Here is a 27,130-nt window from a genome sequence, read left to right on the forward strand (position 1 = left end):
TATGGAATTATTTTTGCTTGATTACTGTAGGGAGTGAGATTATATATTATATATTGCACTCTTTTTACATATTGTTAATATTCAATTGGTCCATCGCATTATTTCCCTAACAGCTGCACTGTAACAAGGCATTATTATTATTATTATTAGGGTTTGTGTGTAGGGATGCACACATATTTCTGCTGCACCTGTCAACAGGACAACAGAACAAGTGTAAAACATAACACAGAGCTCAGAGTAGATGGGGTAGGAAATGAATGAGAAGCAGGGGCAGCGAGAACTTACAATATAGCCAATGTAGTCTAACAATATTAATTTGTAGCATCCAACCAATTTCTAAAAGCGACTTTTATTGACAGCATTTACATTGAACAAATAGCGTACAGTTCATTTGGGTGTTATCAGGTGCTTGGGTGGTCAGCTAATTTCCAAAGTCAATAATTTCTTGGTTCTCAGCCACTCCCACCTTGTATTAACTATCATGTAATCTCTGTAATATTTACTCTCCTATCTCTTCCCATTGTTGATTCTCTCCTTTTTTACTCTCTCTTCTTTCCTTTCTTTATTTCCTCTTACTTGCTCTTCCCTTGCTCTCCCCCCTCTCTCACCTGCACTTTGTGCAGAGTTGGGGTCCAAAGTTCAGTAACTTGTGAAGCGCAGGGATAAATATGAACCTTGGAGGATTTACTCTGCTCTGATGTAAACAGAAAGAGACAAGGGTCCCTTATCTGCTATGTCTCAGTGAAGACTGTCCAGGGGGTGACCACTTACAGGTTGTGGCCGCAGAGCAAGTATTTTTGGGGGGAGGAGGAGACAGAAGGTGGGTAGAGCATGGGCTCACGCCTGCTTATCCCTATTACAACCGCAGGATGGTGAGGTGGTAGCAGGTAACAGTGAGGATGGCGTCTCAGCTTAGTTACTTACAGCAGGAACTACTAAAGGCTTTACTGGAGTCAGGTGTCACTAAGGAGACTCTTACTAAGGCTCTGAGCGATGGCGACAATTACCAATATCCCAGGGATCCCCTGGATGACATGAGCAGCATGGAAGACGGTGATCACTGTGTACACCTGCCTAATGGGCTGGGGGAGCCTCACTTATCAGAAGACGACAGTTCTGAAGATGGAGAGGACTTCACACCACCAATCATTAAGGATTTAGAGAGACTAAGCCCGGAGGAGGCTGCTCATCAGAAGGCCGTGGTGGAACGACTGCTGCAGTAAGGGCAATGTACACTGTACTCTCCATAATACTCTGTCCTACACTTTGTATTATTTTCCATACTTTGCGCACAAGTTTCACCGCTCTGTTTGGCCCACAGCGCTCTCTCTTTTCTTTTTCTTATTAACCCTAAATCCCTCTGTGTTTCTAATAACACCGCTCATGCAGAACCTGTTCTACAAACAAACCCTTTCTTCGTCCAGATGGAAAGTGTTAGAATTTATTGCTGTGTACAGTCGCAGACATATATAACAGGGTTTGTCTGTATCCTTGGTAAAATTCACAGGAAAAGACGTTATAACGCAAAGCGGGTATTCCTAACGCCCTTTCCCCTCAAGTGTTGCAAGTCTCTATGGTGTAGGAGTGTTAATTCTGCTTATTCTATAAGGTGCAATTAATCCAGGTTTTTCTGTACAGCAAAAAAATATTAGTTCCTAAAGATTAGACCCAAACGCATCTTTTTAGAGTCCTGTGTATCCATCTGTATGCATTCCTCATGGTTTGGCGTTGTGTCCTTCCCTGCTGGCTTGCTCTACTGTGGGATGATCTTCTCTGGCTGATGCTGATCTTCTTGGCCTTCTAGTTGGGCTCCTACTCTCTCCTTATGGTGCTGTGGATCCTGTGCTGAATCTCCTCCGGGTACTGTGGGTTCTCTTAATTAATGGGGCTCAGGGGGCCTGAGCTGGTTACTAATTATCCAGGCCCTCCATAATCTGTGCATTTATAAACCAAATGGCCTCTACCTTTTGTGATGATTAACTATGATGATTAACCACTCTCCTGCTACTTTGGACTGAGATTACAGCGATACTGCTGCAACAGACTCCAAAACAATAATGTTCTGCTTGACTGACTGTATATGGCAGAACATTCTGCTGGGCAGATACGTCTGACTAAATCCCTCTCCTGAATAAGTAGCTAGCAGTTTCAGGTTTTGCAAACGTCATAGGTTACAGACTTTTGCTTTACGAAATTCCCATGTCTAATAGGGATATCGAGTCAGAATCTCCTGCGGTGCCCACTCTTACCTCTATACATGAAATCCTTGTACACCTGGTCCATTTGCAGTATGCCCTTTGTTCCTTGGTTAGCCTAGCAGCAAAGTACTCCAGTCCCATTCTGACAACGGCCACAGAATGAACAGAGAAAGCCCGTGTCTGTACGTTTTGGGTCTACTGAGATACAAATCTCTTCATATGAACTTTCCATTTAAATTGGTTAAGGTGCTATAAATTATCAACCAGACTCTTGTTTCCTCTGAGTTGATAACTAACTAACTGGGTTACTTATTGTTCATGGAACAAAAGGGAGTTGAAAACGCCCTTAGAAATGACCTCTAAGGATGGGAAAAGGGGCTGAGTGGCATCACCAGTGCCCCAAGAGAGATGCGAAGAGACAAGTAGATGTTAAGGGCAGTGTAGGTGCTAAGTGTCACCCACCCAGGTGCCGATGCAGCTTGCACACCAGAACATGACCATCGCTTTATCGGCAAGCACTTACTTATTTCTGTAATGGTGTGTACAGTCACACATGCAGTAATGATTCACAGTACACAAGAAGGCTAAGTGTATCATTAATCTTAATACTGGACTAACTGCTTACAGGTTTTGCAAAGGACCCCCATGAGCACAGGTGGCCCCTTGGTGTATGTGTATACACCTATCCCCAGTACATAGCAGTTATTGTTTGCATACACCTTGGACTTTGTGCTCAGATAAGCTGGTATCAGTAGCTGAGTGAATCACCATTTGGTGGTGGGGGAGGGTTGGCAGTGTGCATACAGGTGTATATTTGTGCATAATATGGATTGCAGATACACCTACAGGACAAAATACCAGATTCGTCATAATACATATCATGAAATTGTTTAAACCGTGTCCATTTATTTTGCTTTGTGCTCTGATCCTGTTCTTTATTAGACTTGAAGATATCAACTTCACTGTATGTGTCGAAAATAGAAAGTTAACTAGTGCGGGCTGGGGTTAGATAGCAGGGGTGCTGGATGACACTGCAGTGGGCTGGGAGTGGGGCTGTTTTGGCACACTGTGTACTGGTGGGTTGGGGTGAGTCTGCAGTGTGCTCCCTATGCTGTGCCCTCCTCATATGCAGATATATTATTATTATCCTTTATTTATATAGTGCCAAAAGGCATCCGCAGCCCCCAGTTATAGTACACAAATAAGCAAAGCAAGAAAACATTGATTTAAGCTGGCCATACACATACGATTTGCACGATATTATCTGATTATGATGCACCTGGCTGATAAATCAGATGAAAACTGGTAAATGATGTGCGTTTGAGCTCCGATTTGATGCGCAGTCCCGTGCGCATCAGAACGGAGCATCTAGATTGCTAGTACTGCACTAAGGAGCCTTGTCTGGGATCACATGAGATATACTATTACTACTTTAAGCCCTGGTAAAGACATACCTCCCAACTGTATTGCTTTTCGCAGGACCGTCCAGTTTTTTTGGGCCAGTCGCGCATGCCTGCCGCTTCTCTGAGCAGAACAGCAGGGAATAGACGATGAGCGTATGCGCACAGCATCTATTCAGAAAGGCAGAGGAGCTGGGGCATGGCCAGCAGCTTACACAGCATTGGTCATGCGCCCATAGTGGTGGAATACGGGCCTTGGGCTGCGTGGGCGGCACCCCATGAGGCCACGCTCCCTTCAACAATTGCCACACCGTTTTCTCAGGCACATCCTGAACCTATTCTTGTGAATGTTGGGAGGTATGCTAAATAGTATATGGATAGCTGCAATTAGCAGATAATAAATAAGTATTAGGGTGATTCCGTTTGGTTTGCAAAGCACATTTGGTTTGCTAATGGACAAAACCATGTACACTGCAGGAGGGGCTGATGTAACATGAGCAGAGAGTTAGATTTGGGTGGGGTGTGTTCAAACTGAAAGTGCAGTATAAAAATAAAGCAGCCAGTATTTACCCAGCACAGGAGCAAAATAACTCACCCACATCTAAAGGCCCCCATACATTAGGCCGACTTGTCCTAGGGACAAGTCGGACCCAATTTACCTGCGAGCCGCCCGGCAGCTCCCCGGGAGGCTCACATACAATTTGGCACTTGATGTGCCATTTTTTACATGGGATAAATCGCATGCGATTTATCCCATGTAAAAAAAACCCCGGGGAGCTGCAGGGCGGTGAGGAGTAGTGGGGGCGGGCAGCGGCGACGGTGGTGGTGGTGGGGGCGGGCAGCGGCGGCCAGCGGTGGTGGGGGCGGGCGGCGGGTGCGGTGAGCGCTGCTGACCTGGCCGGGCAGTGTACTTATACATAGCAGCAGCGGGGACGGGCAGCGCAGTGGCGGCTATTATATTTTTAAAATACTTGTCAAATGACCGGCCGCTCTCTGATTGGCTGAGAGCTCTCCGGCCAATCAGAGAGCGGCTGGTCATTTGACAAGTATTTTAAAAATATAATAGCCGCCACTGCGCTGCCTGTCCCCGCTGCTGCTATGTGTAAGTACACTGCCCGGCCAGGTCAGCAGCGCTCACCGCACCCACCACCGCCCGGCCAGGTCAGTCAGCAGCACTCGCCGGTGCTCAGGGACCCGCTGCCCCGGTGTCTGCATGCATATGCCTGTCAGGTGGCAGGCATATGCATACAGGGAGGTCGGACGTGATCGTATGTACAGACCGTCCGACCTCCCTGATCCGGTCCGATGCGCACGGGACCGCGCATCGGATCGGATCAGATATCACACACCTACGATTTTGGGCCGATTTCCCCCGATTATCGGCACAAAGTGCCGAAATCGGATGAAATCGTCCCAAAATCGCATAGTGTATGGGGGCCTTAACTCTCTCTGTACGTTACATTTGCCAAACCTGCAGTGCACATGTTTTTAGAAAACCGAATGTGATTTGCTAGCCAACCTGAATCCCCCCTTGATGCCATGGAAGGGACTATGGAGTAGAAGATAGTTTAAATAAGAGAAGGAAGGACAGATGACGAAAGAAGACCCTGCTTGTGAGCGCTTACATTCTAAAGGGGTTGACACACATGGGGTAGATATATCCAGTACTATTTTTCTAGAAAAATAGGGAAAAATAGGTTCAGGAACTCCAGGTCTGCGGGTGGATCAATTAAATAAAAAAAAAAACCATATATAATAGAGATAGGGAGGGAGAGATAGATGTATATATTGTATTTAGAAACAAAGGCACTCACAGGTGACTTTAAAAATAAAACTTATCTTATGGAAAGTACATTTTCAGTTCCTGATGATGTCATATTTAATTAGAGTTCCTGCTGAAAAATAGCACTGGATATATCTGTATATAGTTATACACATACACATACATACGTACATACATATATGCATGCATATACTGGTGGTTGAAGACCCAGCTTTTTACCTTGGCTGCCCCCATCTTGCTCACTCTCTGACCCATCTTGCCCACACTACTGCCCTCTCTCCCCGAAGTCCTAGATGGAGATTTATGCAGCTGCTGGCGATCCTGCATGCCATTGCACAGTGCAGTGGGTCTGAACACTGGACCAGGTTCGCCATAGGAGGGAGTTAGATTGCCCAACATGTTGGTATAACTCACACCCCAGTGTCCACTCTACCCAGTGCCTTCCTCTACTCCCCTCTCAGTTGTTGCTATTATTTCCACTAGCCGTAACTTGGCCACCTGTAACCTAATATTAAACCTTCTCCTACAGCAGCTAACAGTACAGTAGCCAAGTCTGAACATCGGCAACCATTAGCATGTAGCTTGAATATCAACTTGGTTACTTTGGACTATGTGACCAAATACCAGCACACCCATATCACATGAAGCTTGCTTCAGTTATAAACCCACCACATACTATATTTCTCAACTGAGATAAAACAGTTAGGAACATGTTCACACTTATCTTGTTATAGGGGTGTAAAGTAGGTGTGAATGATAAAGTTAGTGAAAACATCAGTATAAGGTACTGGATGTTATACAGTCATACGTGTTTCACACCTAACCTCCTGGTCTGACCTTTCTCCAAATCGAGGTACTAAACACTGTTTCAACCTATGTAGATCCTTTTCTCACCACACGTTAGAACTAAGTAATTCTTGGGTTGGCCCTCTTCACAATGTACAGGATTCTGGACTATGGGGATTATTTTGGTTAAATTCTGTTGGATGTATATAACCATCCTTGCGAGTCAACCTAACCCCGCCTTGCGAATGGTGGCACACCGGCCCACCATTCGCAAGGTGTGTTTCTTTGCACTGGCTGCGAATGGATGTTTTGAATAGACATCCATTCACAGCATGCAGGGGAACGCCCACATCATTCGCATATGTAAGAGTGGTCTGAGGCACCCTTACACACTGTATGCCTGCACGATGTGAAGGAAATGGGAGGGCAGCTGACATCCGGTGATGTCAGTTGTCTGCCCCAGTCGGCCATGTCATGGCCTCATAAAACGCTGGGCATACACATATGCTAATGGGGCCGCCAGTTTTCTCAATAGTGAGAATATGAATGTGAATTTATTTAACATCTATTTAATTAATCTATGGTATCTGATGGACAAACCTGCTTATCTGAAAGACAACCAAGAGCTCATGGCATCTCTGACAATATTAAACAGACAATCTGGAACTAGGACAGCAATAGCCCAGAAACCACTTAAAAAAAAAAAAATACACCTATGGCACAATTACCAGCTCAGCAATGTTCAAAACATCACGACTGGGAATCTAAATTTCCCCAGTGGCTGTTTCTCTTTGAAGCCCCTAGGTTTACACTACAAGGTAAGGGTGACTTCTATTACATTTCTCCAGTAGCTACTAATGTCTGCAGCAGTGGGGTGAGAAGTTGCAGCTGGACTGTCTGATCAGCCGTGATCAGCAGCATGGCAGGCACTGGGTGAGAAAACGAATACCATTTTCAGACTGCATATGCCGTCTCGCACCCGGGATTAGGACACGGGTCCCACCCCAGTGCGACACGGCATATGCGGTCTGAAAGCTCTGACACCGACCCGGCTTACTGCTGTGCCAGTGACATCACACGGGGTGGAGCTGAGCGGTGACGCGTCACCAGGGGCTTGGGAGGAGGCAGCACTTGGAGCTGACAGTGCACCCAGGCACTCGTTCACACTGCACTTGACATGGGTAAGAGCCGTGTTAAACCCTGGTCAACCCAGGGTTGAACTCCCGTGTTGCTCGACCTGTGGTGGCCGTTTCAGACCGCACCTCGACCCGTGTTGGTGCTGCAAGGACACGGCAATAACCTGGGTCTAGAGTGCGGTCTGAAAGTTGTACAAGAAGCACAGGGGCCAGGAGGTCCCTCTGATACCCCTTTTACACCATAAGCAAATTCCCGGATTAAAGATTTTTAACCTGGGAATTTGCTGCAAAACCCAGGTTTTTCTTTGGGTCAACAATGGATTTAAATCCCAGCACTCCGACCCTGCTTTTGTCCAGGGACGAAGTGCCGGGATTTAAGACCCGTGTTGACCCTTTCATACCGCAGAAAACCTGGGTTTTTCGGCAAATTCCCAGGTTGAAAAACTTTAACCTGGGAATTTGCTTCTGGTGTGAATTGGGGTCAGGCTTCACCCGGCAAAATGACCCAGCATTTAAAAAATGCTGGGTCATTGCAGGTTGGCCGTTGTGAAAGGGGTATAAGCCTCACAGTGGGCTTTCTGACTGGTCATAGCAGATGTAAACATGTCATGGAAAGCCCAGCCTGGTGTGGTTGCATCTGATGCATCCACACCAGGCAGATAGTTGAAGAATGCTCACATCAAATCTCATCTGTAGTTTCCAAAGTATTCCACATTTTTATGAGAATAGAATTGGAACTCGCTATGCTGTCAAATGCAGGGCTGGTGTAAAGGTGCCCACACACTACAACGATTTTTGGTCCGATTGGCCGATTTCCGATAATTAGGCCGATATATCGTCCGATGTTTACCGATAATCGGTCGAAAATCAGCCAATTTTGTTCCGATGCGCGCTCCCGTGGATCTTTAGCTGAATCTTCTGATCTTACATGATGCACAAAAGATCAGAAGATTTAACAAAAGATCCATAGGAACGCACACGGGATCTTAAGAAAAATCTTTGGTAAAGATGTGCGCTTGCCTGAAATCTTTTGTCCAGGACGGAAAAAAGATTTTAAGGCTAATTTATGCGCACTTTTTACGATCGCAGATCTTTCTAGTGTGTGGGCACCTTTAGGCTTCTCAGCACCCTAGGCAAAACTTAAAAATATTGCCCCTAGACCAATGCCCACTCCACAGCCCCTCAAGTGAAAGTGTGGAGGGGCATCAAATGCAGCTGCCACCTGCACTTAGTACAACAAGGTTGTCTTCCCGTTAGTCATCATTCATTTTGTGATAGGCAGACTCTGTGGCCCCCCTTAGATCCCAGCACCCTAGGCAGCTGCCTAAAGGTAGATCCTGCCCTGGTTGAATATACACGTTTGGGTATCTTGTGTGAATTCACACCGTGCAAGCTCCATAAATGGGAAAATCCATATGTGCACTCATATGGTACCTTCTGATTGCAGCTAGACTTATGGCTGGAGAGATAACTGGATGGTGACAGGGCATTCTCACAGTTCAGAGAATGTTCGTGTGAATGCAAGCTATGCAGAGCCGGGTTGGAAGGTTATTGTTTTTACAGCTCTGTGCAATCCCATTTCATTCACAGAAAAACGTCCTAAAAATGCTAGGAGAGCGTTAAGCATTATGGAGTGACATATATTGCCTGGGAACTTGCTTCTCATGCTCTCTATAGTCCCAGAGAAGACAAAGAGGGTGATTTAGACCTGTCCGCTAGGCTGCGTGTATTCGCGGCCTAGTGAGCAGGTAAACACAGCCCGCGCTCCAATCCGCTCCCTAGCATGCAAGTGGATGTGTTCGCATACACAGCTGCTCTCATGCCGCCGGACAGGAGAGGAATCAGGATTTCTCCACTGTTCAGAAAGAAAAGTCAGCCTGGACTGACTTTTCAAGTGTACGCTTCCCGACGAATTCCGGGCAGGCGCTGATGTCATGTGACATTAGCTATCCATCCCAAGCAGGCATCAACGCGCCTGCATTCGCAGGGGTACGCCCAGCATTTCTATGGGCACACCCATGAAAAGCTAAGTGGTCCCCTGTGTCCACCCCTCCTGGAGCGAATACCCCAGTGAGTGTGATACTCGCCGGAGGCTTTCCCTCCGGGGGGTTTGCACATGCGCATATTCGCACATTCGCAAATCACGACCATTGCCCAGAGGAGTGAATTCAACCGGCTATGAGAGAATTCGGCCTGCTACAGTCTGAATTACCCCCAAAGTTCTCTGCATGTTTGACATTGACCTGGGGCTTAATTCAGACTTGATCGCAGGGAAAATTTGTGCTCAAACTGGGCAAAACCAGGTGCACTGCAGGTGGGGCAGATGTAACATGTGCAGAAATAGTTACATTTGGTTGGGGTGTGTTCAAACTGAAATCTTAATTGCAGTGTAACAATAAAGCAGCCAATATTTACCCAGCACAGAAACAATATACCCCACCCAAATGTAACTCTCTCCGCATATGTTACATTTGGCCCACCTGCAACGCATATTTGGGTTCTATGGTAGGTTGTTAGATTAAAGTTTATTATCATATTTTTCGACCTCAGCCAGGGTCTTTAATAATGGTCTCCTTCGCAATAGATTATCTATCAATGTCACAGGGGAGTCTAATTTCCCCTGACATTTTTGTTCCAACAATTGAACCATTGTCATAAGAGACACCTCTATCTTCAGCAATAGGATACGATGATCAAGGGTACCACCCATAAAGTCTACTTGCTAATGACATCCTCCTGTTTGTCACCAACTCTGAGTCATTGTTGCCAACCATCAATCTCCTGTTAGACTTTTGATCACTGGCCCTAAATTAAATACCACTAAGACAGAGGTTCCTCCCTTTTATATATATAGTCAATGAGAAGGCACTCTAAATCATACCAGCAGCTTGCCCCGATGTCTGTCCAAACGACATGTACCGTAGAATATAGAAACAAATAGAGGAGGCACTCGTCGGTCTCAACAGCGACAATGAATAAGGCACAGACACAGCTGTCTAGTCAGCAACGTTTCGAGATTTACTCATCATCAGACGATGAGTAAATACTTGTTCAGAGAGAATTAGATTTGGGTGGGGTTTTACTTCAAAGTGAGATCTATATTGCAGTGTAAAAATAATGCAGCCAGTATTTACCCTGCACAGAAACAAAATAACTCACCCAAATCTAATTCTCTCTGCACAAGTAACATCTGCCCCACCTGCAGTGCACATGATACTAATTAATATATATTTTTGTATATTTTTAAAGACGCTACCAAAATACCCGAAACACTGCAGTCAATTGTTGTGCCCTCTTTCTTTGTGTATGTTCATGTGTATGTTTCACCTTTTAGGGAGGACCCATGGCATGTGGCCAAACTGGTAAAATCTTACTTACAGCAGCACAATATCCCACAGCGGGAAGTGGTGGACACTACAGGGCTCAACCAGTCTCATCTATCCCAGCACCTAAACAAGGGCACACCCATGAAAACCCAAAAGCGTGCAGCCCTGTACACGTGGTATGTGGGCAAGCAACGAGAAATCGCCAAGCGTAAGTATAATCATGGCACTAGATTTGGGCCCTCCTTTGTGGACCAATATGTACAGGTCATATAAGCTGGCATCAAGACACATGACCTCTTGTATTTGTCTATTTTCTTGGCAACAGAGTTCACCCATGCTGGACAGACCCTGATGACAGATGACATCTCCTGTGATGATGTGCCAAATAAGAAAATGCGAAGAAATCGATTTAAGTGGGGTCCGGCCTCACAGCATATCCTGTTTCAGGCTTACGAACGTCAGAAGAATCCCAGCAAAGAGGAGCGTGAAGCACTTGTTGAGGAGTGTAACAGGTAAATAGGAAAGCAAAAGAGTGCATAACACAAATTGGTGAAAATGAAAAAGAGACTTAAGTGAAATATTTTGAATGCTAAATTTGCAGCAGTGTAAGCAATAGGTCTACTGAGAGTTAAGGATCTATCTAACATCAGTATCCTCTGTATGGATCCGATATGATATCCCGGAGGTCGGGATCCCGGCGGTCGGAATCCCGACACTGGAATCCCGACCGCCGAAATCCCGACAAGGGGGGGACATGGATCGCCCCCCCTTGCGGGCTCGCTGCGCTCGCCACGCAGCGGGCCCGGTGCCTCGCTACGCTCGGCACGCTATTATATTCTCCCTCTATGGGTGTCGTGGACACCCACGGAGGGAGAAAGTTTCGGGATTTCGGCGGTCGGGATTCCAGTGTCGGGATTCCGACCGCCGGGATCCCGACCGCCGGGAAATTAACCGCATCCCCTCTGTATAACCACATTACAAAATGTACCACCATATGATAATCAGCTATAGTCTGTCCAGTCTACAACCTGCATGCACAGTGAGAGGTTAGAAAATTGGCCCACTGCTGGGATGACTGGGCAGACTCTAGCAGGGGAGGAGGACCAGATGGTAGGGGAGTATACAGCCACCGGAAGGAGTGGCAAATCGGGGCAGTGAAGCAGGAAAGCACAGCTGAAGAGCATGAAGATATGGGGCGGGACAATGTAGAGCAGGAGGCAGATGAGTGGGCGGGGAGGTACAGAGCAAGGGTGGGACAATGCAGTTGTGGGCAGGATGAAACAAAGGGTGGACAGAAGGGTGCAGGGCAGGCTGTGGTGACCCAGGCTATACTGGGTCATTTTACTATTAAATTATTGCACCATGGCTCATTTGTTTTAACATGCATGTTTATACTTCACACATCTTCCAATTTTGCCGTTGAGGTATATGGATCCTGAACCTATTTTTTTTAAGTTTTTCCATATGATTAAGAATCTTATAAAGGCCTACATTTATACAAATGTTTGTACAGAAGGGCTCTCTGTAAAGTCTTTGCCAAAAGCTGCAATAAACAGCAGTTAGCGTAACGGACAAGCTGAAGCAGCAACATTGTTCTCTTTGCCTTTTCATTTGTACAGGTGGGGGGAGGTTGAAGTTTATAGCACACATATCTGTACCATTTACCTTCCCTATTGCATTTAAAAGGAGACATGGAAAAATCAGGATGATATACCCAGATAATACTGGGCCTTATTTTGGTTCATTCTTTCTGACAAAATCCTTCTTAGATGGGCAAAACCATGTGCACTTCAGGTGGGGCAGATGTAACATGTGCAGAGAGAATTAGATTTGGGTGGGGTTTTACTTCAAAGTGAGATCTATATTGCAGTGTAAAAATAAAGCAGTCAGTATTTTCCCTGCACAGAAACAAAATTACTCACCCAAATCTAATTCTCTCTGCACATGTTACATCTGCCCCCCTGCAGTGCACATGGTTTTGTCCATCTAAGAAGGATTTTGTCAGAAAGAATGAACCAAAATAAGGCCCACTGTGTGGTATTTTAGTGCTTTGAGGTCTAAGCTCTGATACCACAGACTGTGCTTGATTCAGTAAGTGGTAGATATTGAAAATCACCAATGGGGAGGACTGTATCTTTTTATAAAGGGATAACACGTTTTAACCAGTGCAGACAATTTCTAAAAATATATAAAAGATTATTATTAATATTACCTGTAATAATAAATCCCATGAATAAGGCATCTTTCAAAACCCATACAGTTCCTCTTTTCAATCTGGGGAGTAGCTCTCTGGTGTGGTACTTAAAGTACAGCCTGATCTGTATTTCAGCACTGAAATACAGACCAGAGTATGCTGGAAGCACCATAGCAGAGAGTTAAACCACCAAGGTAGAACTGCACAGTTTTTTAAAAGGTGCAGGGTGCTAGAATGAACCTTAACATGTCCACCCTGACTTCCCTTTCTATTTCTTATTGAAAAATTGATTCATTTTGTTTATTAGGTCTACTATGGACTGTAAAGTGGGTGCAAAAATAATGGTATACTTGTTAGGCTGTAAATATTTTGCATGCAAGTTTGTTGATGATGATTTGTGTAAATGCAGGCACATATGTGTACAGCTCTGCAAATCTGCAGTAATGCTCTATAGCAAAGAAGGGATAGTGGACAATCCTTTCTAGACAACGGTCAATATGATAAGATAAAATATGTAGAGGCCAGCATCACCACTAGTCATAGGAAAACAGAAACCTATGTATATCAAGCAGCAGCTTCAGAGCCGTCATTCTCTGCAATGTTACGTTTTTGACAATGAGGTATCTGTGGCCTTCTTAGGTGTTTATATGCTGGTCAATTAACTCTCTTCTCTGTACCTTCAAGGGCCGAGTGTCTGCAAAGAGGGGTGTCCCCATCACAAGCACAAGGGCTAGGCTCTAATTTGGTAACAGAAGTGCGAGTATACAATTGGTTTGCAAACAGGCGCAAAGAGGAAGCATTTCGGCACAAGCTCGCAATGGACACATACAACGGTCAACAAGGTTCTACTTCAGCCCTACCGACTCATGATCTCCCTTCATCCAAAACAACAGGTAAGTGGAGTATGTGCTCCTAACAATAGCTGTAGATTATCTTGCATTTAGATTATATAGTTATTTTATGTCACAACAGGTCGGTATACGCAAGACTCAATCAATGAGCGCGGGACCTCGATGGTGACCAGCCAGAGTGGTCTATCTCCTTCTGGCCTGGAGCACAGTCACAATCTTATGAGTAGCGACAGTAAATTAGTTCAAACTTCAGGTGGCTCTCTTCCACCGGTCAGCACACTAACTGCCTTGCACAGCCTGGACCATGGACAGCACACCTTCAGCCAGACACAAAATCTCATCATGGCTTCACTCCCCAGCGTAATGACCATTGGCACAGATGCAGCATTCAGCAATTCTGGTCCGTCAACATTAGTCATAGGTAAGAAAACCCTGGACATATTTGTGCTTCAAACTGAAAGCATTAGCTCAATTTTAAGTGCATCATTTCCTGGAAGACATTCTTTGTTACTTATGGCCAGAGATGTGAATATGGCGTGAACAGTTGCTAAAATAGTAGAGGACATCTCACTGGCAACTGTGACCTGTTCCATTTTCAGCATGCGAATACATTAACTCTGCGCTCATCTCTATCTCAGGTCTTACATCACAATCTCAGAATGTACCTGTGATAAACAGCGTAGGCAGCAGTCTCACCACCTTGCAGCCGGTACAGTTCTCCCAGCAAATCCACCCTTCACACCAGCAGCCATTAGTACAACAAGTCCAAGGTCATATGACACAGAACCCCTTCATGGCCACGATGGCCCAGCTTCAGTCTCCACATGGTAAGAGAACTAATCAAGAGCCTGTAGATTGGTATTGTGACCCAGACTCTAAACACTTATCCTTTTTCTGCAGCTCTCTACAGCCACAAATCTGATGTTGCCCAATATGCATCTGCTAGTTTCTTCCCCCAGACCATGGTCATCACAGACACGTCTAACCTGGGAACACTAACTAGTCTGACCCCTAGCAAACAGGTAATAGGATATAAATAATATATAGAGAGTCAAAATGATGTTGCATGTAAATTCTGGTCATTACTTGTTGACTTTTTTAGACAACACTCCTAATGGTTTTTTTTTTTTTTGCTAATCACTGCAAAATGATGTAGTGAAATCTACTAAAGTGGCTAAAACAAGGACAATGTTTGATTTTCAACAGATCCATTCTCTACACTCTAGTGCACAGAGTGATTCCCAAGGGTCCCAACTCCAGAATCAGGACTCCAGCATCTTGCACCTTGCTCCCAGTCACCGCCTTTCCTCCAGTCCTTCAGGTAACAATATTGTCAGACGTAAGAAACAGTTTTCAGTACACGTACTGTAATACCACATTACAATAATCAGAATAACAGATTATTTCTGGTTCTAGTAATTTGCTTTAGGATATGTAAAGAATTATAATGAAAAGGGGTTGGAGACCTAATAGCAGTTACATTTCTTTTTTTGGTAGCTGTATTATGGGCAGTGGGTTATATTCAACCACTAGAAAACTTGTCACTGTAAGAAAATTCACATATCTGTCCTATAACCAGAGGCATCTTAGTTTTTCACTTCCAAGGGAAAGGAACATTTGGATGGGAAGAGTAGAACCAATAATGAGCTTTCATGGGTGGGGTTGGTCTATGTTCACCTACAGTCTCGGAGAAAAGGATTTAATGGTTAGTACAAAAATACCCTTTTCTCCTTCTGCAGTAGGGGAATACAGATGGTGGGATGTCTCAAGCCACACTCAACAGGACAGGAGATTGGCCTCAGAATGAAAAGGAGCGGGAAAGAACATAAACCCACCAGATTGCTGTTCAGATCAAACAGAAGATGGACTTAATCTTTTGGCTGTCAGAGAGAACAACCAAGGAGTTTAAGTGGTGCAACTCCTGCAACAGGCAGACAACTACATCCAGAGTACCACATTCTTAGGATGCTAAAAGTAAGGACACAAGTACAGCACCACCAGCTCCTGATTCATAGCAGAACTAGAACAATTTTCAAAATAGCTGGGACTGTACTAATGACTATTTCAGCCTCGTGACATAATGGCGGAGCTGATACAAAGATAGAAAGCTCAGAGAAAAGCAATTGCCATGAGAAAATACTTGGGAACAGAATGTAGGTGCTAAAGAAAAGGAACTTTGACCCTAATGAGACTCAAGTCCAAAAGAAAATCAGGAGAAGGAAAGATTGTCCAAATCTTGCCCACAACTTTAAGAAAAACACTTTTAATGTCTAAGTAGCATCAACTGATGCTGAAAGAACACAGCAGACAGCTGTACCTTGAACAGGCTTAAGGCCAATCCCTTGTATATTACTCCTTGAAGTAAAAGGAGCAGGCGGTATGCACTAAATAAATAACCTCCTGCGATAGACACAGCAGGTTATTTATTTTATTATTTATTTAAATTCTTTATTCATCAGAGCACTCACACACACATATATCACATAACAGTATAAAACCAGAATAAAATAAATAGATAGTTAGGAAGAGCCACATAAACCAAATCCAGACACTCTCATCCACATAGGATGTTACATCCACAGTACCGAAGTACTAAATATAGAAATTGGAGAAATGGAGCACTCACCAGTTTTTTAGTTGCAAGAAAAACAAGTATTTATTCAAATAAGAGCCATCAAGTGCATAATGTCCATCTCAATATTTCAGTCCCATAAGGATCATCGTCAGGACTCACAACATATGTAATAAAGCCAAGTACAATGGCACAACAAGGGTCTGTTGTAGGTGAAGACAAGTTAATATTGCATGGACACAAACCCACCCTAGGGTAAACTGTAATACAAGAACTGACTAGAGATGTTACAAATTGTGCGGCAGTAACAAAAAAACCATATGAGTATTAATGCAAATATCTATACCACAATTTTAATATAAAAATAGTGTTAAGATATTATGTAAAGTAAAATAGTGTTTAAACTCCTGTCTGACATGGCGGTATGGTGTGGATATAATTCGTAATGACTGGGTGATTACGAGAATAAGTGGATAGTACTTTCCCTACTTCCTACTTCAGCAGTGGTGTGCGGCTTCTCCTATGTGCTGTGGTATCGTCTTCTTGCTAACAGATTCAGTCTCTGTGTTCTTCATTCATCAGGGTGGCCAAATTGTATATGAAAGCGCCTGCACTGGCTATGTCTATTTATTATGGAAAGAGATATGCCCAAGAGAGGACATATAGAAGTCTCCCTTGGTGGGGCACAATCCTTTAAAATGTAACTTTTATTAGATATATGTTAAGAAATCCCTCAAATTAGTGAGGAATATAATACAATCAACATAGAACATGTCTATTTATTCCAAAGCATTACATACAGTTATGTACTTTGTCAAAGAGGCTTCATTTTATTTTTATAACACTAGAGTTAATTTTAGACAATGAACAGTAGGTTTTTGTTGCGTGGTAAGAAACTGGAGAAGATCCACGCAAACATGATAGAACATGTAAACTCCACACACATTGGGTATTATTACTACAGTGCAGTGAGGTAATAATCCCAACCACTATTCCATTCATTCTGCCTGCCATCCATGGGCAGCTTTCCACAGCCACAACATTGTATGAATGTCCTCATTGACAAGATCCACCTCTGACCTCAGAAGATCTGCCTAAAGTCATACCTTCATTTGCATCATCATGCCTAGACTCCTGCAATACCCTCTACCATGGTCTCCCAGCAAAATATAATGCAGCTGTAAGGCTATTACACAACGTGCGCCGTTCCAACCACATAACACTCATTCTCTCCTCCCTTGACTGGCTACCTGTAAGATGGCAAATGGTTTCCAAGATTGGCTTACTCACTGATTCTGTCCCACTCGATTACTACAATCTGTAGATGGAGGTCTATTAATAGTACCAGGAATCCCCCTAAATTCACCCTAGGGTCAGGCTTTCAGCCTTGTGGCTCTGACTTTACTCGAGCATTTCATAATATCCACTGTTTTGTATTTTGTGCTGTAAGGGCCAGGCAAAGCACAACGGGCCATATTTAATTGCCATATCACACGCAATCTCCTGTCTAAAGTGATGTGAGATCACGGGGAGATTGTGCGGACTGCTCTTATTAGGGTCAGATCTAGCGGATATGTGAAACTAATTGGTGCGTCGCAGAATGTCTCTTTTGAGCGCTCAAACGGTGGACCTTTGGTGGATTTTGTCTTGACATCCACTGGAGGGATGTTTCAGATAAAATGGTGCTAAAACATTTGAATACGACCTGTCAGTCTTATTGGAAGAAAAGTGCTACATAAATAACATTATTATTATTGTCTAACTATTCCAGTAACATGTCTTCAAGAGTCGCACCATTAAAGTTATAATTCGCAAGCCTTAGAAAATATAAAAGGGCCTAAGACAGTGGATATATCTATTCAAACAGATCCTCTGGTAGATGTGTTATCCCTTTAAGATAATGCTTTGTGCTTCACCTCTTTACCCAGGTGAAGCAGGAAGCCGCAACATGTTAACATCTCCTCTGCCGAAGCTGGGGAGTAAAAACCCTCCCCTGTGGCGATCCCCTCTAGAGCGCAGTACTGTGTCCCTATCCTGACCAGACAGCTCCTCTGGAGAAACACAATATCTCGCAATAGGTGCAGCCCAGACACTGCCCTTCATATAGGGGTACATCTTTATAAAAAAATGTGTGCTAAAAGGAATATGTGACAGGGTTATACAGTGGTTTGGGGCCATATTTATGGGTGTTGCCAGTCTTCAGAGGGGGTACGGCCAGCAGCCACATTGGTTTGCCTAACCAGTAGAAAGTGTATGGGCTAGGCCCATTAATATACATAGTAAATACTGCTAGTGCATACCTGATAATGCACCATATTAATAACAGGAATGCACTGTAGAAGACACCATAGTCCTGTGCAGTATAAGGTGACCTCTGGATATAGCATAATTCACGTGCACAACCTGCAATCTGATCCCTAGAGAAGGTGGGCCTCTAGGGGTTGTGGCCTACCTGGGGTGTCCCCTGTATCTCTATGGGCAAGTGCAACCCTGGATAGGCTGCTAAGGGCTAAATATCCCATTGGTATGACAAGTGTGGTACAATTATGTTTTGTTTTCACACCTGTCATACCAATGGGATACTGTAGCACTCCCTGAGGAGTAATGCTGTGTACAATTACTTTTTGTTTTCACACACACGTCATACCCAACAGAGTTTAGTGACATAAAATGGTTAAATCTGACCACAGTACTGGGCATGACGAGAAAAACAGGGCATTTTCCCCTTATTTCACCTCACCAGCTCCAGAGGCTGCAAGCTGAAATGCCGGCAGCTGCTCCCGCTTGGAGCAACATTTGAATTGCTTCATTAGGTGCCACCTAGTGGCTGCCAACGCCATGAACTGGTAAATTCCCCTTTAGCGGCACAAACTGAAAGCTTGTGTAAAACTGCTGCTGAATATTAACTCATAGCAATATTTAAGGAAGACTGTATATTATACATTACCATTGAATTATAATTTCATAATGTATTAATATAATGTACAAGCACTTAGTATAGTGGATGGACAGCTTTCTAGATAGATCTGTCCTGACAAAATTGCTGTAGATCATACAAGGCATGCCTATAGTCAGTCTGATAATTGCCACTAATTAACCGCTGTTTGGGACAGTTGGAAGGTACAGTGTACAGTGTTTTTGCATGCACTATTATAACTTCACTGAGAGCCCTACTGGAGGTTAAAGATTAGAAATGCAAGTAAGAATATCCGATCATACACATTGAGCAGCTTATGGTGGCTAACACAAAACAGTGGTGACCCCTCCTTACATACAACAAATTCCCTAAAAATTGGTGTACAGAATACACAGAACGTTTTCCCTCCAACAGCGTACACACATAAGGGAGATACCGTACATGGGATGGGCATCTCCTCTTCTCTTAAGTAAATATGAATAACTATGGTGTCGTTGTGTAGTTAAACATACATTTGTCAACTCGATGGATATGGCATCCCACATACTGTATAGCAAGAATGAAATGAGCAAAATATAGTGTAATACTCCTTATTGCTGATAAGTTAAAAACTAATAAGTGCGACCTAGGGCTAAGTTACTTTTAATCCAGTATTTGTTAACCAAGAAATTGATCTTATGCGCACATTTTTTATTTTTTTCACTTTAATTTATATTTAGTCACCCTATAATTCTTGATTATATGTGACTATGATGGTTACCATTTAGTTGAGTCCACAACTGGCATCACCCTCACCCTGTGTTAATTTTATATTTCTCTTCAACCCCCTCTTTACCTCTCTTTCTTCCTTGTTTTGTTTTATTTTAAAATGTATCAATGACGTCTGTGTTTTATGTGCAGAACTGATCTCCTACATATTATTGTTTCTATGTATTCGCAATTTTCTGCATACTTTATAATGCAAAATTTCTCTAATAAAAATACCCAAGTTAAAGAAAACGAAAAAAAAAAAAAAAAACCTTGTAAGCGCTGTCTGAGAACTGTTTTTACATCCAGTTCTCCATCCTTTCTAGTAATGTGTTCATCCTGCTGGTTACTTTGTATTTATTACATTTTATTGCATTTTTTTGGTTTATAACTTATCAGCAATAAATAGTATTACACAATATTTAGCATTTTTATATTTGCTATATGTGGATGCCATACCATCGAGTTGATGATTGTATGATTAATTACACAACGACACTGTTGTTATTTGTATTTACTTAAAGATGCAGAGAAGAGGAGATGGCGATTCCCTGTTAGGGATGTACAGTATCTCCCTTATGTGTGCCCTGCTGGAGGGAACACATCCTGTGGATTATATACACCATTTTTTGAGGTTATTGCCCCCATTTACCATTGATCGCATTTACAACGCGATTTGGATGGAATATTACTGCCCAGGATCGCATTCTAAAATGCAATAATTTCACCTGAATGTATCACCTGCCAGGGCGCAGGGCTCCGAAAAGAGCCCATCCCTGCGATGCTCAGAGCCGGTAGCCGGGGGGTCTGCGCATGCGCGGTTACGCACTGACCCCCCGCTGCTCGGGCAGTGCGATGTGTAGCCATAGGGCTATTTCATACACTCCGGCTCCTGCCGGGCGGCGAAAACACAGCAGTTTAGAATGGAGGGGATGGCAACAGCCCGGCAGCCGTCCCTTCCAGTGGTGCCATCCTGTCTGAATGGACACAATCGTGTCCATTAGTAACTACTATGCATGGCTTCTGGCCGTGCTGGATTTTGCCGCCTGGCAGGAGCCGGAGTGTGTGAAATAGCCCATAGGCTACAATGGGCTATCGCCATATCAGGATGGCGATAGCCCAGGGGTGCGAAGACGGGCTGCCCGATGTTGATAGATCGGGCAGCTTCGCATCCCCCATAGAAACCTATGGGGGATTCGGCCGGCGGCGCTGCAGGGGGGATCGCAGCAGGGATCGGAGATTCCTGCTGCGGTTCCCCTTTAATACATTTAGGTGATACTTAATATTTGCGGTTAATTTTCGGGAATTTAGCCGCAAATATTACTTGATAAATGGGCCCCTAAAGACTGTCTTATGATGCTCAGTAGTTGATAGTGTCAATATACTGAATATCATAAGGCTGATGCAGGGTTGAGCACAGGTCTATTTGGGAAATGAATTGTGCGATTTTTCACACTGCACATGCACAGGAACCAAACACTGGGGAGTAGACGAACTGGAATGGGATTGGACATTTTTACCTAAGTTCAGTGCGGCCAAGAGGACCGCTGTGGGCTATGCAGAATAATACATATGAATAAATATGTTTGTTTTTATACACATTGTTTACACATAAGATAAGGCTGGTGCAAGTTGGCAATAAGAATAAAGGGCCCGATTCTAATTAATTTGGTCCCCGGCCTGTTTGCCCTGCTCATATTTGCATATGCAGGGCTTCTGTGCGGGTGCCTTCGGTGACTTGTATAGTCACCATGGCGTTCGCTCAGGAGTGGGCAGTCAGAGTATCCTATAACCTTCCAATGAGTGTACACATTTAGTATCATTAAAACAATGTGGGGGCAGTTGATGGTGACATTTAACACTAGCTCCCCTGTTCTCCATTTGCAATTACTAGGTCACATAATAAACTATGGTACTTGTGTAATATCACAGCGCCCGGCTATGCTACGTTGTCAGTGTAGCCCAACGGCTGCCTAGCATAGTCAGCATAGTGACTCTGCGGCAGCCCTACGTAGTCAGCCTACACAGTGCCCCTGCCAGCTCTGCCTGTGTCCATGGGAGCCCCCCTACCCCCCCACACAGACTCCGGCGCAGGCAGGGAGGCTTCCATCTCCCTGCCTGCCGCCATCCCCGGCTCCCTGCGCCATGCAAATTTATACCAAGTCTCGTGTACTAATTATACCTGGTGTATTTAAGTGTATTTAAGTACTTAGTATTGAGAAAGTATTCCGCTTTACGGACACAGTACCTAAACTGCAAAATTCACTTATTGTCCATCGGTTTGGGAATAATCTGGCAAATGCGTCCATTTCAAACCCCCACTATCCATGCCAGCCTGAAGCATGGCGAGCGCACGCGTTACGCGTCCTCCCGACCTGTTCATACCCCCACTATCCACGTTGGTGTGGAGTTGATTTTATAAAGTGTGGCTCGCCACGCTTCGGACTCGGTGGCTCACTGCACTCGCCACACTTTATGAAGTCAACTTCACGCCGACGTGGATAGTGGGGGTATGAAAAGGTCGGGAGGACGCGTAACGCATGGGGGTGGATAGTGGGGGTGTTTCAGGAACACATTCACACCTGTCATGTCAGCCAGGTTTAAATGGTCAATGGTGCCCACATAATGTAATAAGCGCTGGCTGACTACGCTAACTGCGTAAGCTCCGGCTGGCTGTGAACGGGCGGGAACACAACGCTGATAGTAACAGGGACACCTGACTGACTACGCTAACTACGTAAGCTCTGGCTAGGTGCGAACGGGCGGGAACGCTACACTGCGTAATGGGCGCCGTACTAATACACAAATACCTAAACTATCAGTACAGATATGCCCATATAATCTTATCCTCAAATCATGCAAAATAGCCTCTATTAATATTTCTATGAAAGGGACCTAAACACGAGGCGAATTCAGGGCATTTTCTAAGCAATCTTACTGGATTGCTTAGAGAATGCACCTACATCGCTCTGTGTGTAGGTGCCATAGCAATAGTGACGCCTGGCCCCACGTGTCGCTATCGCCTGGCAATTAATATCCAGCATGCTAGATAAATCTAATTCAGAGGTAGCCAATGCCAGTCCTCGAGTGCTACCAAGAGTTCACATTTTCTAGATCACCTAACTGGGGCACATCCGGTATTCATTACTCATTGACACATTATAAATGATCCACAGGTGGAGCTAATTACTTGACTTGTGATTCTGTGAGGAGACCTGGAAAACGTTAACTGTTGGTAGCTCTCGAGGACTGGAGTTGGCTACCCCTGATCTAGTTTATCGCCAGTCAGGGCCAGTGTTCTCATCGAACACTAGTCCTGTCAGATCGCTCAGCACAAAGCGCGGACACATCGCTGTGCAGAGATCTACATTGCTCAGCAGAATCTCCCCGTGTGTAGGCCCCATTAGCAACACCAAAACACTAACTGTAAATAAGTACCGTACCTTGTGCCTAATTCAGCATGGATCGCTAAATCAAAAGAATTCATAAAATCGAGGGATTATCGAAAGACTGCACATGCGCTGCATTTGCATTATGCATATGCAGGCCCAAATAGCGGAAAAATATCGGTACTTGTTTCCTATCTGGGCGCCCGTCGCGGGCATCGCGGGTACATTTATGTATGGCCGCGACGCGACCGACGCGATGCCCGCGATTTCCCATTGAAACCAATGTTAAACATGAAAATCGTGTCGGTCGCGTCGCGGCCGGCCATAAATGTACCCGCGATGCCCGCGACGCGATGCTCCCGATTTCCCATAGGAATCAATGTTAAAAGGCGCGATGGCCACGATTTTACTGTTAAATGCCTCAATCCACCCGATTTGGCCATAGGAATCAATGTTAAATGGGCCACAGAGCCCATTAACCCTTAAATGTCCCCCCAAATTTTTAACGCCACCCCACGATCCACGCCAACCCGAAGCGTGGCGAGCGTAGCGAGCCCGCGAGGGGCGGCGGTACGCGTCCTCCGACCTTTTCATGCCCTACTATCCACTAGGGCGTGGTGTGAGAATATAATAGTATAACCCCCGATGACCGCGATTATGATCGTGGGCGCCCAGATAGGAAACAAGTACCAAAATATCCATATGCACAGATGTCACAGAGTAGCCGCAGTTTGCCAATAAGCCGGCGTATAGGCACCGGAGACATGGTGTTTTCTAGGCGTTTGTGAAAATGAAGGCGTGCACAGACATTTTTCAGGTAGGTCTCTGATGCTAGCGATGACCCTTCCAGCCTGGATCTTGAGCAGATTAGTGGAAGCCCTAGACTGGCGGAGGTGGCAAAATGGATAGATGGTTTGGTTTTTGCGAATGGATCTGCCTGGGTGGCGGATTCCTGCTTTTAGTCCACTACGAATTTTCCGATAAGCAATCCATGCTTTATTAGGCCTCTAACACACTATTTGCAAAATATGATGCAAGATTGCCAAAAAAGTCAGAATAAAGGGAAAAGTAGCAAGGTAGAAGAAAAAAATTAAATAAAGGTAGCTCCGTATGAGTGACACTCACCATGAATAAGTAGACCCCCAGGTGTCTTGCGCCATATGGTGCAAGAGAGGTGTATGAGGACACATATGTAGCTGCCTGATACTCTGAGTTGGCCTTTACCTTTATCCTACCCGAGTATCAGGTGGTGAAACAAATAGCTGGATTATCCCATGTGATATGGAGATGCAGCTGAGATGTGTAAGGAGCTATGTTACCGGAAAACTGATAGCTCAGACAAAAGTCTTCTGAGGATTATGTTTCTATCACACAAAAAAAACACCATAGCCTGCAATATAATAATATGGTTTACCATGCGATACCAGCAGCCTCATTCACGGCATTAGGAAATGCTCAGTATAATAAGATATGCTTATGTCATTACAACACAGTATTGCACATGAAACAGAATTTTTTTCAGATTTCATTTATGTACAAATGATGACAAATTGGAGAATATCAGCTATATACAATATATTGGACTATATTAACATTCTGATCTTGTGATGTTCTTTCTGGTACAGTGTCTTCGGTCAGCTTGGTTCACTACCAGAATCCCAGTACCACTGAGAGCCACAGCCATCTCCTGTGCCCATCACACAACAACATAGACACGTACATGTCCTCGCAGATGACCTCTTCCTCACAATGAAAGGACTACGCCGTGGGCTCTAGCGGCCATTTGCATACCTTGGACTCTCACATTGATTAAAGGAGGAGCACAAAGCAGAGTTGCCATGTTTAGGGTAAAGGTAGCAGGAGCCAAGGATCTATGAACAACACCCAGAGCTGGAGATATTTTTATTGATCTGAACGAACCATGCTTTGTGGAATGGACGCACCTGAGCAGGAGACTGCAGTAAAAGCTAATAACACTAAAGACTTTATCCCTTTAAATCAATTTGTCTCAATATAAAATTGTATTTTCTGTACCTATGTCTGCAAGGGACCAGGGCAGTCCCGATGGTAAAGATGCTGCACTCACACCCTTATCTCACACCCGGTGTATCACCGTTTTCCAATACCACCTTCTTTTTTTTCCTTTTAGTCCCATTTTTCCCAGACACCGTTGTCGAGTTCTGCACATCTGATTGAATTTCATCACCCGGTCCTTTGTCCTCCTTTTTCTTCTTCTTTTTCTTCTTTTTGCATTTCTTTTTAAGCTGGTTATCGCAGACTGTGTCCGAGTTCTTCCCTGGGATTGGTGGCAGTGCGCTCTCTTTAAGAATATCTAAACCTGACACAGCAGCCTCGCAGAACCTCCGCTGCTTCTCCTCTTCGCTGTCCTCACTGCCAGACACAAAAAGAAGGACATGTTATCAGCCCCGTATCCATTGTCCCCAAGGATTTCCAATAAAAACTGGATAGATTTTTTTTTTATCAAAAGTAGAATATATGCTAGAAACACATGGGTGACATTCATCTCTTAAACTAACTTTTTTTTAAAATAAAACTGCAGGTGTTTGGCATAAAAGTATCAGACCTAAGTAATTTTGATTCAGAAAATAACTATGTATATAACCTACTATTTATATAGCATTACCCATTGTATATTGCACTTTATACAGTATAACAAACCGAACAATAAACAGAATAAATGTTGTTCCATAGCCCTTATGTGTTTGTATCATATAAACTGCAGGTCAAATATGCTAATACAAGTTACATGTTAATTGTGTTATTCAGAAAATAGATCGATTAACCCTTTGAGTGTAAAATATCCTCAAAAAATACCAGCTTCGCTCACATTTGTTATATAAATTCAAATAAAAAGATTATATTTCCTATATAAAGGTAAACATTACAAGTCATTATGAGGAATACAAATGTTTGCTTGGCAATTTTTGCACCTAATTTTGACAAATTCACTTGGCACTCAAAGGGTTAAACAAGTTGTGCAAGGCAGACATGTCTACACTCCTCACAGACATGGACACATTCATTAGAAGATCATGTTACAAGTTCATATACAGCTGTGTCCACATGCACAGACTTTGTGACTTAGCCCCAAGTGCCTAGTATACTATAAGTAAAAAAAATGCAATATTCAGCAACATTGAAAAAGAACAACACTCTAGGGAAAAAGGAGAGACAGGTCCTGCAAGAGTGATCCGTGGCATATGCAACGTCATATGGACGGTTTGTGTAACACCCATTTGCATAACATCCATCCAAAATCATCCAATGGTCGCCGACCGTCGAATGATTTCTGTAGCACTTGCTAATCTAAATTACTCTCTGGTGACTTAGATTAGCGGCGCCCTGCTCCGAGAAAAGGGCGGTCAGCTGACTTCGGGGATGTCAGCCACCCACCCCCGGAAGGCAGGTCGCCATCTCTGTTTGCATTGAGATGCCCAGCATTTTTCTGGGCGCACACCTTGTTTTTCGTGGATATGCCCAGGAAACGCACCCTGCATGCCCCATACCCGCTGCGAGCTCCTAAATCTCAGAGGGCGCCCGCAATGAAGACCTGCACAGGAGCATAAGCTATTATGTGCAGGCTGCCAACATTGGTCCCCATTGCGAATTCGCAACAGGGCGACTCAACCAGAATCACCCCCCTGGTACACTATGGGCCTAATTCAGAGATGTGCGCAAATGGATCCACTGTTGCAAATTTGTACACAGCGGCTTTGGGAAATATACAAACGGTGCAGTACCAGATTTGTATTGAGGCATCTCATAGAGGCATTGCAGATTCGACACTTGAGCAGGAAGACGCAACCATTG

General features: G+C 44.3%; 2 protein-coding genes across 2 annotated transcripts in view; one reads left to right on the forward strand and one right to left on the reverse strand.

Annotated features, from left to right (window-relative positions):
- The first annotated feature begins 640 nt into the window (after positions 1–640).
- HNF1A (HNF1 homeobox A) lies at positions 641–26,119 on the forward strand. Its single transcript, XM_083147557.1, has 9 exons — positions 641–1,219; positions 10,638–10,837; positions 10,955–11,141; positions 13,508–13,716; positions 13,796–14,095; positions 14,313–14,501; positions 14,575–14,696; positions 14,881–14,995; positions 24,925–26,119. The coding sequence occupies exons 1-9, from the start codon at positions 900–902 to the stop codon at positions 25,050–25,052; spliced, it is 1,770 nt and encodes a 589-aa protein (XP_083003683.1). The 5' UTR covers positions 641–899; the 3' UTR covers positions 25,053–26,119.
- The window catches only part of C1H12orf43 (chromosome 1 C12orf43 homolog), a 53,310-nt gene continuing 49,828 nt past the window's right edge, over positions 23,649–27,130 (reverse strand). The window contains exon 6 of the mRNA XM_083147568.1: positions 23,649–25,690. Coding sequence (XP_083003694.1) covers positions 25,390–25,690 — 301 coding nt within the window. The 3' untranslated portion in view covers positions 23,649–25,389. The remainder of the gene's footprint in view (positions 25,691–27,130) is intronic.

The sequence above is a fragment of the Crinia signifera genome, chromosome 1 (genome assembly GCF_055691185.1).
Source record: "Crinia signifera chromosome 1, ASM5569118v1, whole genome shotgun sequence".
Taxonomy (NCBI): Eukaryota; Metazoa; Chordata; class Amphibia; order Anura; family Myobatrachidae; genus Crinia; species Crinia signifera.